The sequence below is a fragment of the Artemia sp. Qi Xiang Cuo genome, chromosome 6 (genome assembly GCF_049724085.1).
Source record: "Artemia sp. Qi Xiang Cuo chromosome 6, ASM4972408v1, whole genome shotgun sequence".
Classification (NCBI taxonomy): domain Eukaryota; kingdom Metazoa; phylum Arthropoda; class Branchiopoda; order Anostraca; family Artemiidae; genus Artemia; species Artemia sp. Qi Xiang Cuo.
In genome coordinates, this window is record NC_142799.1 from 68,209,095 (window position 1) to 68,222,523 (window position 13,429).

A 13,429-nucleotide genomic window follows, 5' to 3' on the forward strand; every position below is an offset into this window, starting at 1 on the left:
TGATCTCTTGTTTTTCAGTGATTCCATTTCTGTCCTATTTGCAGATGTAGAAGCCATATTCATACCCATTTCCGAAAGTTTTAAAAAGAACAAATCTCATCTTGAACTGATCGGTTTTAGGAAGTAAAAAACCTTTAACTATCAGGGGAAATTTTGACCGCAACAAACGCGGTGTACATTTTCCCAATTTCATCATTAACTAGGCTCTCCTATTTACTTAACGATAAGGTTTCAATGGCGGCATATTTGTATAAATATTAATGTTGGACATATTAGGAAGTGTAATGGACCTTTGTTTTTCGAGTTTTCTATATTAAAAACGAGGATGAAATGCTTAAAATTAATCATCTGCTCAAATAAAAGAACGAAGTTGACACTTAAAGCTAGTAATAGTTTTAAAGTTACTTAATGTTTTTTTCTCCAAATTATGGGGGGTGGCTACCCCCAACCCCCTCATCCCCCCCTCACCCCTAAACGACATACTGCACACACGCATAGACACAGTTTGGTGAACGATATGACCAATAAAACTCTCTTTTTATATTATTTCTTGTATAAATGATGACAAATTTAAGATCAGTAAAACCTTCAAAAATGTACATACTATCAACTAAGCATTAGATAATGTCTAGATAAACATTGAAAAATTTATATAAAAAAAGTCATATCTGTATGTAATTTTTTAACTTTCTTGCATAGTTGTTTTTATCTTATCTGTTGACCCTTTAAAAGTCACTTGTTACTAAATAAACATTAGCTATTGTTGATAAATATTGTAAAAAATTACATGAAAATTTTAAAACATAAATCAAATTAGTTGAGTATTGTTTTTCGAACAAAGTGAGAACTATTATTAAACTTTTGGTAAGTTCATTTACAGATTTGCTTAACAGTATACAGTTCTGAATCTTAGTGATTGGGAAAAATTTGGAGAAAAAACAAATTCATATTCAAGTGTATGATATAAGAATATGGCACAATAGAGAGCTATTTTTAAGATCAAATCAGTTAAAGCTAAAACAGAGTGGCAACGACTATTTGAATGGAAGGAATTTCCTCCTTTTGAAGCACAAACAAAACTGAAGATATTATTTTTCCAGACATTATTTTTGTTTGATTTGAATATCTAAAAAAAATAAAATATCTAAAATGACACTTCAATATCTCCCAAAGAAAAGTAAACTAGCTGAGCTATTGATAATAAGTCCAAGCCTTAGACAAAGTAGTAGTATATCCTACAGTCACGGCGTGAATGTTGCAACAAAGTAGCTTTGTAACTATCTGTGGAGTTCTAAGTAGGGGTGACAGGCCATAACTGGGACAAAAAATCTTCTTTGGGTAAGGCTGGAGTCCTGATGAAGCTATCCAAACGCTTCAAAGACCAACCGTTAGCCTAAACATTATAGTTTCTCCGGTAATTTGTATTGATTTTTAGCACTGTTACCTTTTTTAAACTGGCAAAACTCTAGAGTAAGTAATTTTGTCCCAGTTATCCCGGTAACCTCCATAACTGGGGTATAATGATGGGCTAAACTGGGGCATTTATTCAATCAGATAAATTTTCATAAATTCTTCGTAAATTCAAAATAGAAAAATAAGTTGATTAATGCAACAAATCGTACATAGTATTTAGGATATATATATATATATATATATATATATATATATATATATATATATATATATATATATATATATATATATAGGTCCCAATTATAGAGGTGTCCCAGCTATAGCTATATTTTTTTTTTTTTGCTTAGAAACTGTGGATAAAACATACATGATAGTATAAGAGTGGGAGACCTGTGGTTTTAACGCTGGTGCCAGGCATGGCTAAGTTACACACTTTTATATGATTGATTTTGATTGTTACTTGTCTTCTAACCAAGGCTTTTGTCCTTGTGATTCAGCAGGTTGATTTGCATCACCCACTACTTCTGGCATTTCCATGTATCCTTTTGGATACGTTGTTTGTGCCTCGCAACATTCCTTCCAATAGATTCATTAGGTTACGACAGTTTGCACAATTTAAAGGATTTGCAAGACGTTTTTCAACAGCTTAATCAAGGTTTAAAAAGTTCAATTGGCTATATGAAGGCGGTCCAAAACCACCTTCAGAATTATGTGATGGATGTGCTGCAAAATTTATTTTGTGATAATTTGTCTACCTTGAAGCTGAAACGTTATGACTATTGATGACTCGATCCTTACGTTGAGCAAAACTAAAGCAAAAATTAGTTCAAGTATCCGATTTGTTTGTGCCCCTTATCATTAAAACTTTTTTAGTTTATTGAAGTTTTATTATATTATACAGGGTTTTGTTCCACAGTTTGTTGGCGTTGAAGATTGTGATAACAATGTTCTTCTAACTTATTATTTTTGTCTTCTTCACTGTCATTTTTACTTCTTCTGATTCTTGCTGTCTCTTATCTTCTAACAGCAGAATATTTTTTCTTCACTTTCATTTTTGACACGTTCTTATACTTGCTTTTTTGTGTGCACTAACCACAAAATTCTTTGTTTTTCACTTTCATTTTGACACATTGTGATACTCGTTTGTAATTCTAACTGCCACTTATTTTCGAACCGCTGATTACTTTGTCCTTCCTGTCATATTTCTTCCATCCACATATTTCTTTGTTGTTCATTTTCACTTTTTGTGTTCTGGTCCTCGTTATTGTATATCTTGTGACTACATATTTTCTTGTTCTTCACTTTCGTTTTTACATTTGCTGGTCCAGTTTGTTCATTTTGAGCAATCGCTAATTTATGCTTTTTCCTTTAGGTGTTAGGAAACTGCTTAAAATGTCTTCTTTGTTCACCAATTTCAGTTTTGATTCGTTCTGATCCTCATTATCACATGTCTTGTAACTGTATATTTCTTTTTTCACTTTTGTTTTTGACTTCTTATTTTCACTACTGTCTTTTAACCACACTGTTTGTTCTACACTTTCGTTTTTGACCCGTTACAATTATTACATGTTACGAAACCAGTAAATTTTTCTGCTCTTTATTGTTTTTTTTTTATCAATGCTTCAGATATTTCTTCAATGCCCTTTGTCCTTGCTGCTTGAATTGTTCTTGTCCCATTGATGGTCTAGGCTATTAATTTTTACCCATAGTGAATTTACATTTCTCAGATTCCCTTTTTGATCTTATCTTATCTGATAGTCAATTTTGTTCAGTTTAGCAATTGTTGGTTTACGGCTTTGTCCTCTAAGTATTACAAATTGGCGAATTCCTATGCAAAAAGACTTAATACACTTCTATATTTTAGACTAAGCTATGTTCCTTATGTAATTTTGCCTGCGTCACAGAGATTTAAACGATACAACCACTCTTGCGACAAAATATACACATATATGCTCTCAAAATGTGCTAATAAATATGACGTTAGTAAAATGAATATTTTTTTCCATTATTAAGGCTCTTGACAAATCTGCTCAAACTCGTGACCAATCTAGATGGTTTTTTAAGCCAGATAATCCCAGGATGTCAGGTAGAGATTGTCCAGTGGACCAGTCTTATAAAGGAAGCCCCCTCTTATTTATCAATTTATTAGATTGTGTTTATCAACCTTTCTTTGCGTTTAAAGGCACTTTTTGCATCAAGTTATTGATGAAAATTGTCTTGACAGGGTGTTATTGAAGAGGCATTAAAAATGGAAGAAGTTAAAGATGCACCTACTGAAGGACATGCAGTTCAAATTGTTAGAGCTAACGAAGATCATACATTTAGCCTGGATGAAGAAGCTTTGGCTAATATACTCAGTCAGGAGTATTGTAGAGACAAACCTATTGCAATCATTTCCGTTGCTGGAGCATTCAGAAAAGGGAAGTCATTTCTTTTGAATTTCATGCTGCGATACCTGAAAAGACAGGCATGTTTTTTTCTTCTTGTATTGAGTAACTTAACCAATTTGTGATAGTTGAAACAGCTATGATAGATTTCACATTCAACATTCAACATCTTTATTAAATATAATTCATGCCAGCTTGACGACCGGTTATAAACAAAGCACAAATATGCTTGAAAAGCGCAACCAGCACACAATTACTAAATTACACAACCAACCAAAGTAAACACACAAAATAAACATCACTGAAATAAACACAAACAAAGAACAAAAAAGAAATGATAATAATAACTAAAGAACAATAAATAAAAAAAAAAATACTATTGACAGAAAAAAACAGACATGCTTAAATTGTCCTCTCTCGCAATCCAGTCCCACACTCAACAATTGCCCACAAAGAGATGCTTCTTTAACCAGTTTATAAATTGTGGCACACTTTCTGCTTCCCGAATTGAATCTGGAAAGGAATTCCAGACCTTTTTGTTTATGCTAGATAAATTGACACAAAATTCATTTTTTTTCTGCTGAATCAGGGATTCCTTGGAGTACTACACTTATTTGGATCATAAACGAGGCCAAGGAATTTCAGTGATGAAGACTCTATAATAGATTTACCTGCTACAATAACAGATAGAGAAGATATAGCTTTACCTCAAGCATTATTAGCAAGAAACTCAGTCTTAGAAGCATTAACATCAAGCACTAGGATTTTATAACCAGAAATAAAAGAATTAGGGTTCGCCTGTTAAGTAGAAAGACTCGAAGTGATAAGCAGGGCATCATCTGCATAGCATAAAAAACTAAAACCACAAAGGTCATTACAAATCTAACCATTAATTGTCCTAGTCTGCATAGCATATCAATCCTCATCTGTATAGCATATTAAACTAAAACCACAAAGGTCACTATAAATCCAACCATTAATTGTCCAAGTGGTCGTTAGAATGTTAAACATAGTAGGACTTAAAAAAACCTTGCGTGAGTCCTCTAAAAAGACGAATATACCCAGTTAGGTCTGTTAAATTTGGACCAAAATGGTATTGTTTAATTCAGTTTTGTACCTCCTCAAGATTATCTGGAAAATAAAACCTAATGCCATTTCAAAAATTTATCTATTTTCTTGTAAAACATGGATACACTTACGCTCTTAATAAACTTGATTTGTTTAAATTGAAAGAGAAGAAAGAGAAATAGTAGTAGCCTGAAAGTCTTAACTTAACATCCTCAGCCGTTCTTCGGATATTCCTGAGATTTCTTATTGGCAGCCAATAAATACACAATGCCTTTTGATTTATTTTTGAAAGATAATGGGCAGCAGCAATCGTAATAGTAGTATTAATATTACACGTATAGTGCCTTCTGGGTATTTCGAAATTCACCACAACTTAACCTGAAAGTTCAAACTTAATAATGTGAGCCGTTCCTGAGATATCGCTTCGACCTTTTGACAATTTACATGCTAGTAGCTCGTTTTGATTTAGTTCAGTATCCGCTAAATATTCCTTGAAAGTTTCACATTAATACTCTTAGCTTGCGTAAGTAGTAATGGGTCTTCAGCTAATAATTCTAACTCCTTATTTGGGATCTAAAGCTAGCCTATACCACAGATGGAACATCTTATTTGGACAATTCTCTATTACTTATTTCTATTTATTAATAGTTCTCTATTACTCTCTATGCCTGTGTGTCTGGGTGGCTGTTTGCTTGTGTCAGTGTCTGTCTTTGTCTGTTCTTATGTCTGAATCTGTGTGTTACATATGCTTTTGTCTCTCTCACTCTCTGTGTCTGTGCGTCAGGGTGGTTGGTTCTTTGTCCCAGTGTTTGTCTTGCTGTGTTTGAACATCGAAATCTGTGTGTTTTTATGTGTTTTTGTCTCTCTCACTCTCTCTGCCTGTGTCTCTGGGCGTGTGTTTGCTTTTCCCAGTGTCTGTCTTTGTCTGTTTGTATATGCAAATCTGTGTGTTTTTGTTTTGTTTTGGTCTCTCTTAATCTCTATGCTTTTGTGTCTGGGTGGCTGTTTTCGTGTTCAAGTGTCTGTCTTTGTCTGTTTTTATGTCTGAATCTGTGTGTTTGCATGTGCTTTTGTCTCTCTCCCTCTCTGTGCCTGTGCGTCTGGGCAGTTGTTTATTTTGTCCCAGTGTTTGTCTTTGTTTGAATGTCGCAATCTGTATGTTTATATGTGTGTCTGTCTCTCTAATTCTCTGTGCCTATGTGTCTGTGTGGGTATTTGCTTGTCCCAGTGTCTGTGTTTCTCTGTTTGTATGTTTGAATCTGAGTGTTTGTATTTTTTCATCTCTCTCACTCTCTGTTCCTGACTAAGTGTTGGCTTTTGTCTGTTTGTATGTCCAAATTTGTGTCTTTGTAAGTGTTTTTGTATCTCTTACTCTCTGCTCCTGTGTTTTTGGGTTGGCGTTTGCCTGTCCCAGTGTCTGTCTTTGTTTGTATGTTTGAATCTGTGTATTTTATGTGATTTTTATCCTACCCTCTCTGCCTGTGTGTCTGTGGGTTGGCTTTTTGCTTGTCCCAGTGTCAGTCTTTCTCTGTTTGTATGTGTGAATCTGTGTTTTTTATGTGTTGTTGTCTCTCTCAATCTCTGTGCCTTTGTGTCTGGGCGGTTCTTTGTTTTGTCTCAGTGTTTGTCTTTGTCTGTTTGAATGACGGAATCTGTGTGTTTGTATGTGTTTTTGTCTCTCTCAGTCTCTGTTCCTGTATGTTTGGGTGAGTGTTTGCTTATCCCAAAGTCTGTCTTTGCCTGTTGGTATGTCTGAATCTGAGCGTTTGTATTTGTTTTTGTCTCTCAATCTCTGTGCCTGTTTGTCTGGGTGGGTGTTTGCTTGTCCCAGTGTCTGTCTTATCTTTTTGTATGTCTGGATCTATGTGGTTGTATGTATTTTTGTCTCTCTAATTCTCTTTGCCTGTGTCTGGATAGGTGTTTGCTTGTCCCAGTGTCTGTCTTTTTTCTTTTTTTATGTATGAATCTGTGTGTTTGTATTTGTTTTTGTTTCTCTCACTCTCTGTGCCTTTCTCTTGATTTTGATAATACCACATTTTTATCAATATCACAACCTATTATCTTTTGGCACCCTTCCAAAAAAAGAAACTTTCCAAAAAAGTCAAAAAATTCCTTGGAATTTAACAATAAATTCCATTAGGTCGAAACCCAGTGACAATATTTCACAAAAATGAACAATGTACTCAGAAGTCGAGTTTTAAGGGTGGCTTGACTTGTCGTCCACTTCTGCTGCTTGGGACGGGCTGTTGTTCTGTCGTGTTTCTAGCCTCTTGGACCTGGACGACGGTTGGTACATCTTCTGGCTCCATTGGTGGGACATGACGTTGTATTGGTTCAGGTGAGTTCACTTGCTGCGGAGTGGTAAGAGAGAGTCATACGGGGGCTGGCTTTCTTGTCTTTCTGCTCTCGTGTCTATTGGACTAGACAGAGTGGTACAATCTTCAATAGTCTCTCGTAAATGCCACCTGTTGCGGCGATATCTTTTCTTGCTCGGCGTTTCGATTGTATATGACCTTGGTTGATCTGACTTCTTGATAACAGTCGCCTTTTCCCAAGTACCGTTTTCAACCTGGAGTCTCACAGACTGGCCGACTTGCAATTCATTTTGGGTTTTGGTGCGACTGTCATAATAGAATTTCTGGTTTGCTCTTTCTTTGTTCTCTGGAGCACTGGAATTCCATGTAGGGGATGATTCTTGGTCTGAGGTACTCAACGGTGCATGGTAAGGTAGACCTCAGATTCCTACTCATAAGAAGCTGAGCTGGAGACGCCAGGCCGTCTATCGGCGTATTCCTAAATTCGAGCAAGCCAAGCAGCAATTCTTCTTTAGACTTGCGAGTTTTCTTAATTAGGGCTTTTGCGATTCCGACAGCTCTTTCTGCGAGGCCTGTCGACTGTGGGTGGTATAGGCTAGAAAGTCAGTATACTTATTCCCCAGTCCTCTCCAAATTTCTTAAATATTTCGGCGCTAAATTGGAGTCCATTATCTGTTGTCATAAGGCATGGAATGCCATGTCTCGCAAAGTGGCACTTCAGGCAATCTATTAGATGGACGGATAGTGCGGTTAGGCCCAGATAGTCGATTTCGATGAATCTACTGCAGTAGTCAACTGTTACCATGTGAAACTCCTTGTTCTTGTAGAAGAGGTGGACTCCCACGTGTTCCCACGTGTAGGAAGGGATCTCATGCTGCAGAAGTGGCTATTTTGGGTTTGGTCTTTGGTAGGTATAGATAGCGTCACATTTTTTGATGAAGTCCTCGACAGAACGGTTCATGCCAGGCCAGTACACTATGGAGAGGGCTCTTTGCTTTGTTTTATCCGTGCCGAGGTGTGAGGCATGGAGATTGGTCAAGATTGATTTCTGCAGGGTCCGTGGTATGACCAACCGATCATCTTTCATTATGATGTCTTCTACCACAGTTAGTTGGTCTCTGACAAACCAGAATTCTGCTGCTGCTGCTGCTGCTGGAACCTGACTCCTGGCCAGCTGTTTTCAACGCATTCCCGCACGGCGGGAAGCTCGGGATTAAGTTAAGTTTCTTATTTTAACTGTGAACACTTTTCACTGCTGATTGGAAGTAATCTCATCACTTCAGGCAATCTATTAGATGGACGGATAGTGCGGTTAGGCCCAGATAGTCGATTTCAATGAATCTACTGTAGTAGTCGACTGTTACCATGTGAAACTCGTTGTTCTCTTAGAAGAGGTGGACTCCCACGTGTTCCCACGTGTAGGAAGGGATCTCATGCTGCAGAAGTGGCTATTTTGGGTTTGGTCTTTGGTAGGTATAGATAGCGTCACATTTTTTGATGAATTCCTCGACAGAACGGTTCATGCCAGGCCAGTATACCATAGAGCGGGCTCTTTGCTTTGTTTTATCCATGCCGAGGTGTGAGGCGTGGAGATTGGTCAAGATTGATTTCTGCATTGTTCGTGGTATGACCAACCGATCATCTTTCATTATGATGTCTTCTACCACAGTTAGTTGGTCTCTGACGAACCAGAATTCGGCTGCTGCTGCTGCTGCTGCTGCTGGAACCTGGCTCCTTGCTGCTGGCCAGCTGTTTTCAACGCATTCCCGCACGGAGGGAAGCTCAGGATCAAGTTAGGTTTCTTGTTTTAACTGTGAAAGCTTTTCACTGCTGATTGGAAGTAATCTCCTCACTGAGTGGACGTAGCATTCGAGGTTGGTCTGCATTTCCTGGTCTTCTGTATCGATGTGTAAGCGGGAGAGAGCGTCAGCTAGGGGAATGTCTTTGCCTGTTCGGAATTGTATGTTGCAGTCGTACGGCTGGATCTGGAGGAGCATCCTTTGTAACCTTGTGGATGATTTGCTGATGGGTCTTTTTAGGAGTGTTTCTAAGGGCTTGTGATCGGTGATGATGGTAAATGGACGTCCATACAGGATTTGATGGGAATGGCGACAGCCAAACACTATCGCGTAGAGCTCCTTCTCAATTTGGGAGTATTTCTTCCCGGTATCAGTCAGTGATTTAGATGCGAATGATACTACTGAGGACTTCTGAATCAGCGCCACTCCCAAACCGGACATTGAAGCGTCAACTTGCAACTCGACGGACTGTTCAGCAGGCTCAAAGAATGCCACGTTTTGGCAAATGGAATCTTTAATCTTCTGGAGAGTGGTTTCATGTGTCGGCGTCCTGTCAAGCAGTTCTTGGTTGCCTTGTGGTCAAAGAGGATCGTTCAGGCTGGATAAGTTGGGTATGTAGCGAGACAGATAATTCATCATACCTAGGAGCGTTTGTAGATGCTCTTGACTAGTTGGGGAAGGCATTTCTCGGATGGCTCGTATCTTGTTCGGTTCAGGGTGTATTCCTTTGTCAGACAATATGTGACCGAAACATGTGACTGCAGTGGCCTTTAGGATGCACTTGTCTTTATTGAATTTAATACCTTTTTCTCTGGCTCGAATGAGGGTGTTTATGGAGTTTTCGTAGTGCTCAGCATCAGATGTTCCTGATACGATTATATCATCTACAATGACTGAAAATCTTTCAAGTGCTTCGAAGGCCTCTTCCATCCGCCTCTGAAACTCGTCCTGTGCCGAGACTAGACCGAAAGGCATTCTTTTGAACTGATAACGGCCATATGGCGTGTTGAATATGGTGAGTTCGGCTGATTTGGGTTTCAAGGCACAGTGACCAGTACCCATGCCTTGCATCAAGCTTCGAGAATGATGTAGCACCAGTGTGTTTCTGAACGGCTTCTTCAAATGTGGGCATGGAGTGGTGAGGTCGTTTTATGGCCTTGTTTAAATCGTGGGGGTTGATACACACTCGAAGTGTACCATCCGCTTTTTGCACCACTACTGCAGAGTTTACTCACTCCGTGGGCTCGGTCACTTTTTCTATAATTCCCAGAAATTCTATTCTACTGAGTTCCTTTTTGAAATGCGATTGGATCTTTACGGGCTGGATAGAGGGATGTGCTTCTTCTTTTAGCTGTATTTTGCATTCTTCTTCTAGCTTTCCAACCCCTCAAAACAAATCATTGAATTCTTCAAACAATTCATTGAATTTGTCTTGTTCATCTTGCACAGTGAGGATCAAATTGACTAGATTCATCTTTTGGCTTGCAGCAAATCCAAGTATTAGTGTGGAGGCTGTCTCGACAACATAGAAGCCTGTGGATTGTTCTTTACTGCCCTTGTAGGAACATCGGATTTGAATTGTTCCCAGGATTGGAATCTTTTGTCCACAGAAATTTGTAAGGATGTGGTTTGTGGGTTGAATCTTGGCATCTGGTGTGAGTTTTACTGCATGCTGTCGAGTGATAGTGACTTGCTTGAGCTCCTGTCTTGATTTTGAAAAGCACTTGGAGCTGGTTCTGGAGACACACATTAGCGTATTTCTGATTGTCACTGTCATTCGTCAGAACTTCATGGATGAACAGTTCATCATTGCCTGTGTTGCTGCCTTCGGATTCGATGTTGTTTATGCTTTTTGTAGCACTACGACAAACACGGGCAAGGTGGTTGAATTTCCCACATTTGCTGCTAACTTTGCCTTTGGTCGGGCGATTATGACTTGGGATTTATTTGTCCCCACAAAAATAGCACTCTGAATTTACAGGCCTTGACTGCATCTGCCTGTCATGGCGTCTTGAGTTTCTCCTGATGGCATCGATTTCTTGCTTTATTGGTATGCTGTGGTTAGTGGGTCCTCCCAACATTGTTTTAAGTTGTCCCTGAGTGCAGAAGATTTTCTCGTATATTTTCAGATTTAGTTCCAAAGAAAAGTCTATCTCGCACCATTTCATCACTGATTGTCACTGGGTATGCACAGTCACGCAGCAGGATCTTTAACTGAGTCACATACTGTTCAATCGTCTCTCCGTCCAACTAGTCACGCTTGTGAAAGACATAGCGAGAAAAGATAACATTTGCTTTTGGATTAAAATGTTCGTCAAACTTTGTCAGGTAGGTTTCGATTTTGTCTTTTTCTGCTTCTGCGAGCGTCCAAGTACTGAAAATGTCTCTTCCCTTCTCCCCAAGCCAGATGAGGAGATAAGCACATTGCACTTTTTCCGCTCATAGGACCATTGAAAATCAGTTTGGCGTGGTTTTTGAACCTCGACCGTGCTTCCTTGAGGTTAGGAGCGTCCGAATTCAGCTCAGGACAGGCAGTTCCAGCATCCATCATGATACCATTCAATCTTTTTGAAACCAGGTATTAAGTTGGGCAATTTAATATAAAACCCATGTCGCAACCTGTAAACAAAAACACATATAAGAAAAGAGAAACATTAAATACTAGAGATCCTGTTTAATCCTGTCTTTAGTATAAACAACCTAGAGTGTCCAAAAGGTGGTCCATCTGTGGTAAGGGTTGCTTTAGTGCCCAAATAAAGAGGTTGCATTAGTTGCTCAAAACCCATCACTTCTTGTGTAGTAGAATTAGTTACATTAGTAGCATTAAACACTTAGTGCCTTTGGTTGTTTCAAAGCCAAACACACTCTATTCCCTTCAAAACACTTTTTAAAATTTAAATTTACTGCCAATAACTCCCGAACCATTGCTTATTTGTCCTCTGGGCAACTTGTATAGGCTTATTGTGTTTTGACTTAGTTCAGTGTAGTTTCAAGATTCCCCAAAGTTTCTGTCTCAATACCCTTAGCTTTAGTAGCAGTAGTAGTATTTCCAGAAGGGGCAGTAGTGATAGTAGTAGCAGTTGAGTCATTAGTAATAACTATAGCTTTAAAAGGAGTAGTAGTAGGCTACTAGTAATAGTAATATTAGTAGCAGAATTAATAGTAGCATCAAGAGTAGTAGTAGTAGTAGTAGTAGTAGTAGTAGTAGTAGTAGTAGTAGTAGTAGTACTTGTAGTAGTAGTAGTAATAGCAGCAGTAGTAGTAGTAGTACCAACAGCAGTAGTAGTAGTAGTAGTAGCAGTAGTAGTAGTAGCAGTAGTAATAGTTGTAGTAATAGTAATAGTAGTAGTAGTAGTAGTAGTAGTAGTAGTAGTAGTAATAGTAGTAGTAGTAGTATTAGTAGTAGTAGTAGTGGTAGTAGTAGTAGTAGTAGCATTAGTAGTAATAATACTAGTAGCACTAATAGTTGTACTATGAGTAGAAGCAGTGTTTTGGTTAGTTCAACACCCCCCTTAAGTAGCCTTGTAAGTCTTAACTTCACCAGCTAAACTGTTCTCAAGATATATTTAATATACCTTTTTGACGATCTGTATACAGACGGTCTTGTTGTCATTTAGTTCACCTTATCCCCTCAATATCACCTAAAAACGATACCCTCATACCCTTAGACATGCTTGTAATAGTAAACACAGTAGAAGTAATATATGTCACCCCTCTCATCAGTCCTGGAAGTTTCAACATAATAAAATTAGCAGTTGCAATGGAATTGCCCATATGTCCTTTTGATAAAAATTATATTTCTTTATTTTCTGAAACTTCATCTTAATGTTCTTGTCCTTACAAGTACTTGCAATAGACGGAGTAACTGAAATAGTAGTAGCAGTAGTCGTCGTAGCAGTAGTAGTAGAAGTAGTAGCAGAGGTAGTAGTAGAAGTACTAGCAGTAGTAGTAGTAATAGTAGTTGTAGTAGTTGTTATTGTTGGAGTAAATGTTGATCTTTAACAATATAGTAATAGTGTAAACATATTACCTTTGGGTCAATTGATCTTCCCCTTTAACCATTCTCTGAAAGTTTTATTCGATACCCAAATCCGTTGATGAAATGTACCCATTTGACAATCTTTTGATTTAGTTCAGTTTTCTGCAAAGTATTCACTCAAATTTTCACCTTCATGTACAAAGCCTTAATTGTACTAAAGCTATAGTAGTAGTGGTAGTTCTAGGAGATGTAGTAGCCGTAGAAGGATAGTACTAGCAGTAGTATTAACAGTAGCAACAGCAGTATTAATAACAGTAGTAGCATGTACATGTTGCCCTGTTGCCATGTTGGACAAATGAACATCCCTCTCACGATGTTATACAAGTTTCATTTTCATACGATTAATTAAAAAAAGAATTCCACAATTATATTTTTCAAAGAAAAGTAAAGAACTCCATTGAACCAAAA

At 37.9% G+C, this 13,429-nt stretch overlaps 1 protein-coding gene across 1 annotated transcript in view; it reads left to right on the forward strand.

The window, feature by feature from the left end:
- Positions 1 to 725: 725 nt before the first annotated feature.
- The window catches only part of LOC148951544 (atlastin-2-like), a 137,520-nt gene continuing 124,816 nt past the window's right edge, over positions 726 to 13,429 (forward strand). The window contains exons 1-2 of the mRNA XM_089091047.1: positions 726 to 864; positions 3,638 to 3,880. Coding sequence (XP_088947173.1) covers positions 3,662 to 3,880 — 219 coding nt within the window. The 5' untranslated portion in view covers positions 726 to 864; positions 3,638 to 3,661. The remainder of the gene's footprint in view (positions 865 to 3,637; positions 3,881 to 13,429) is intronic.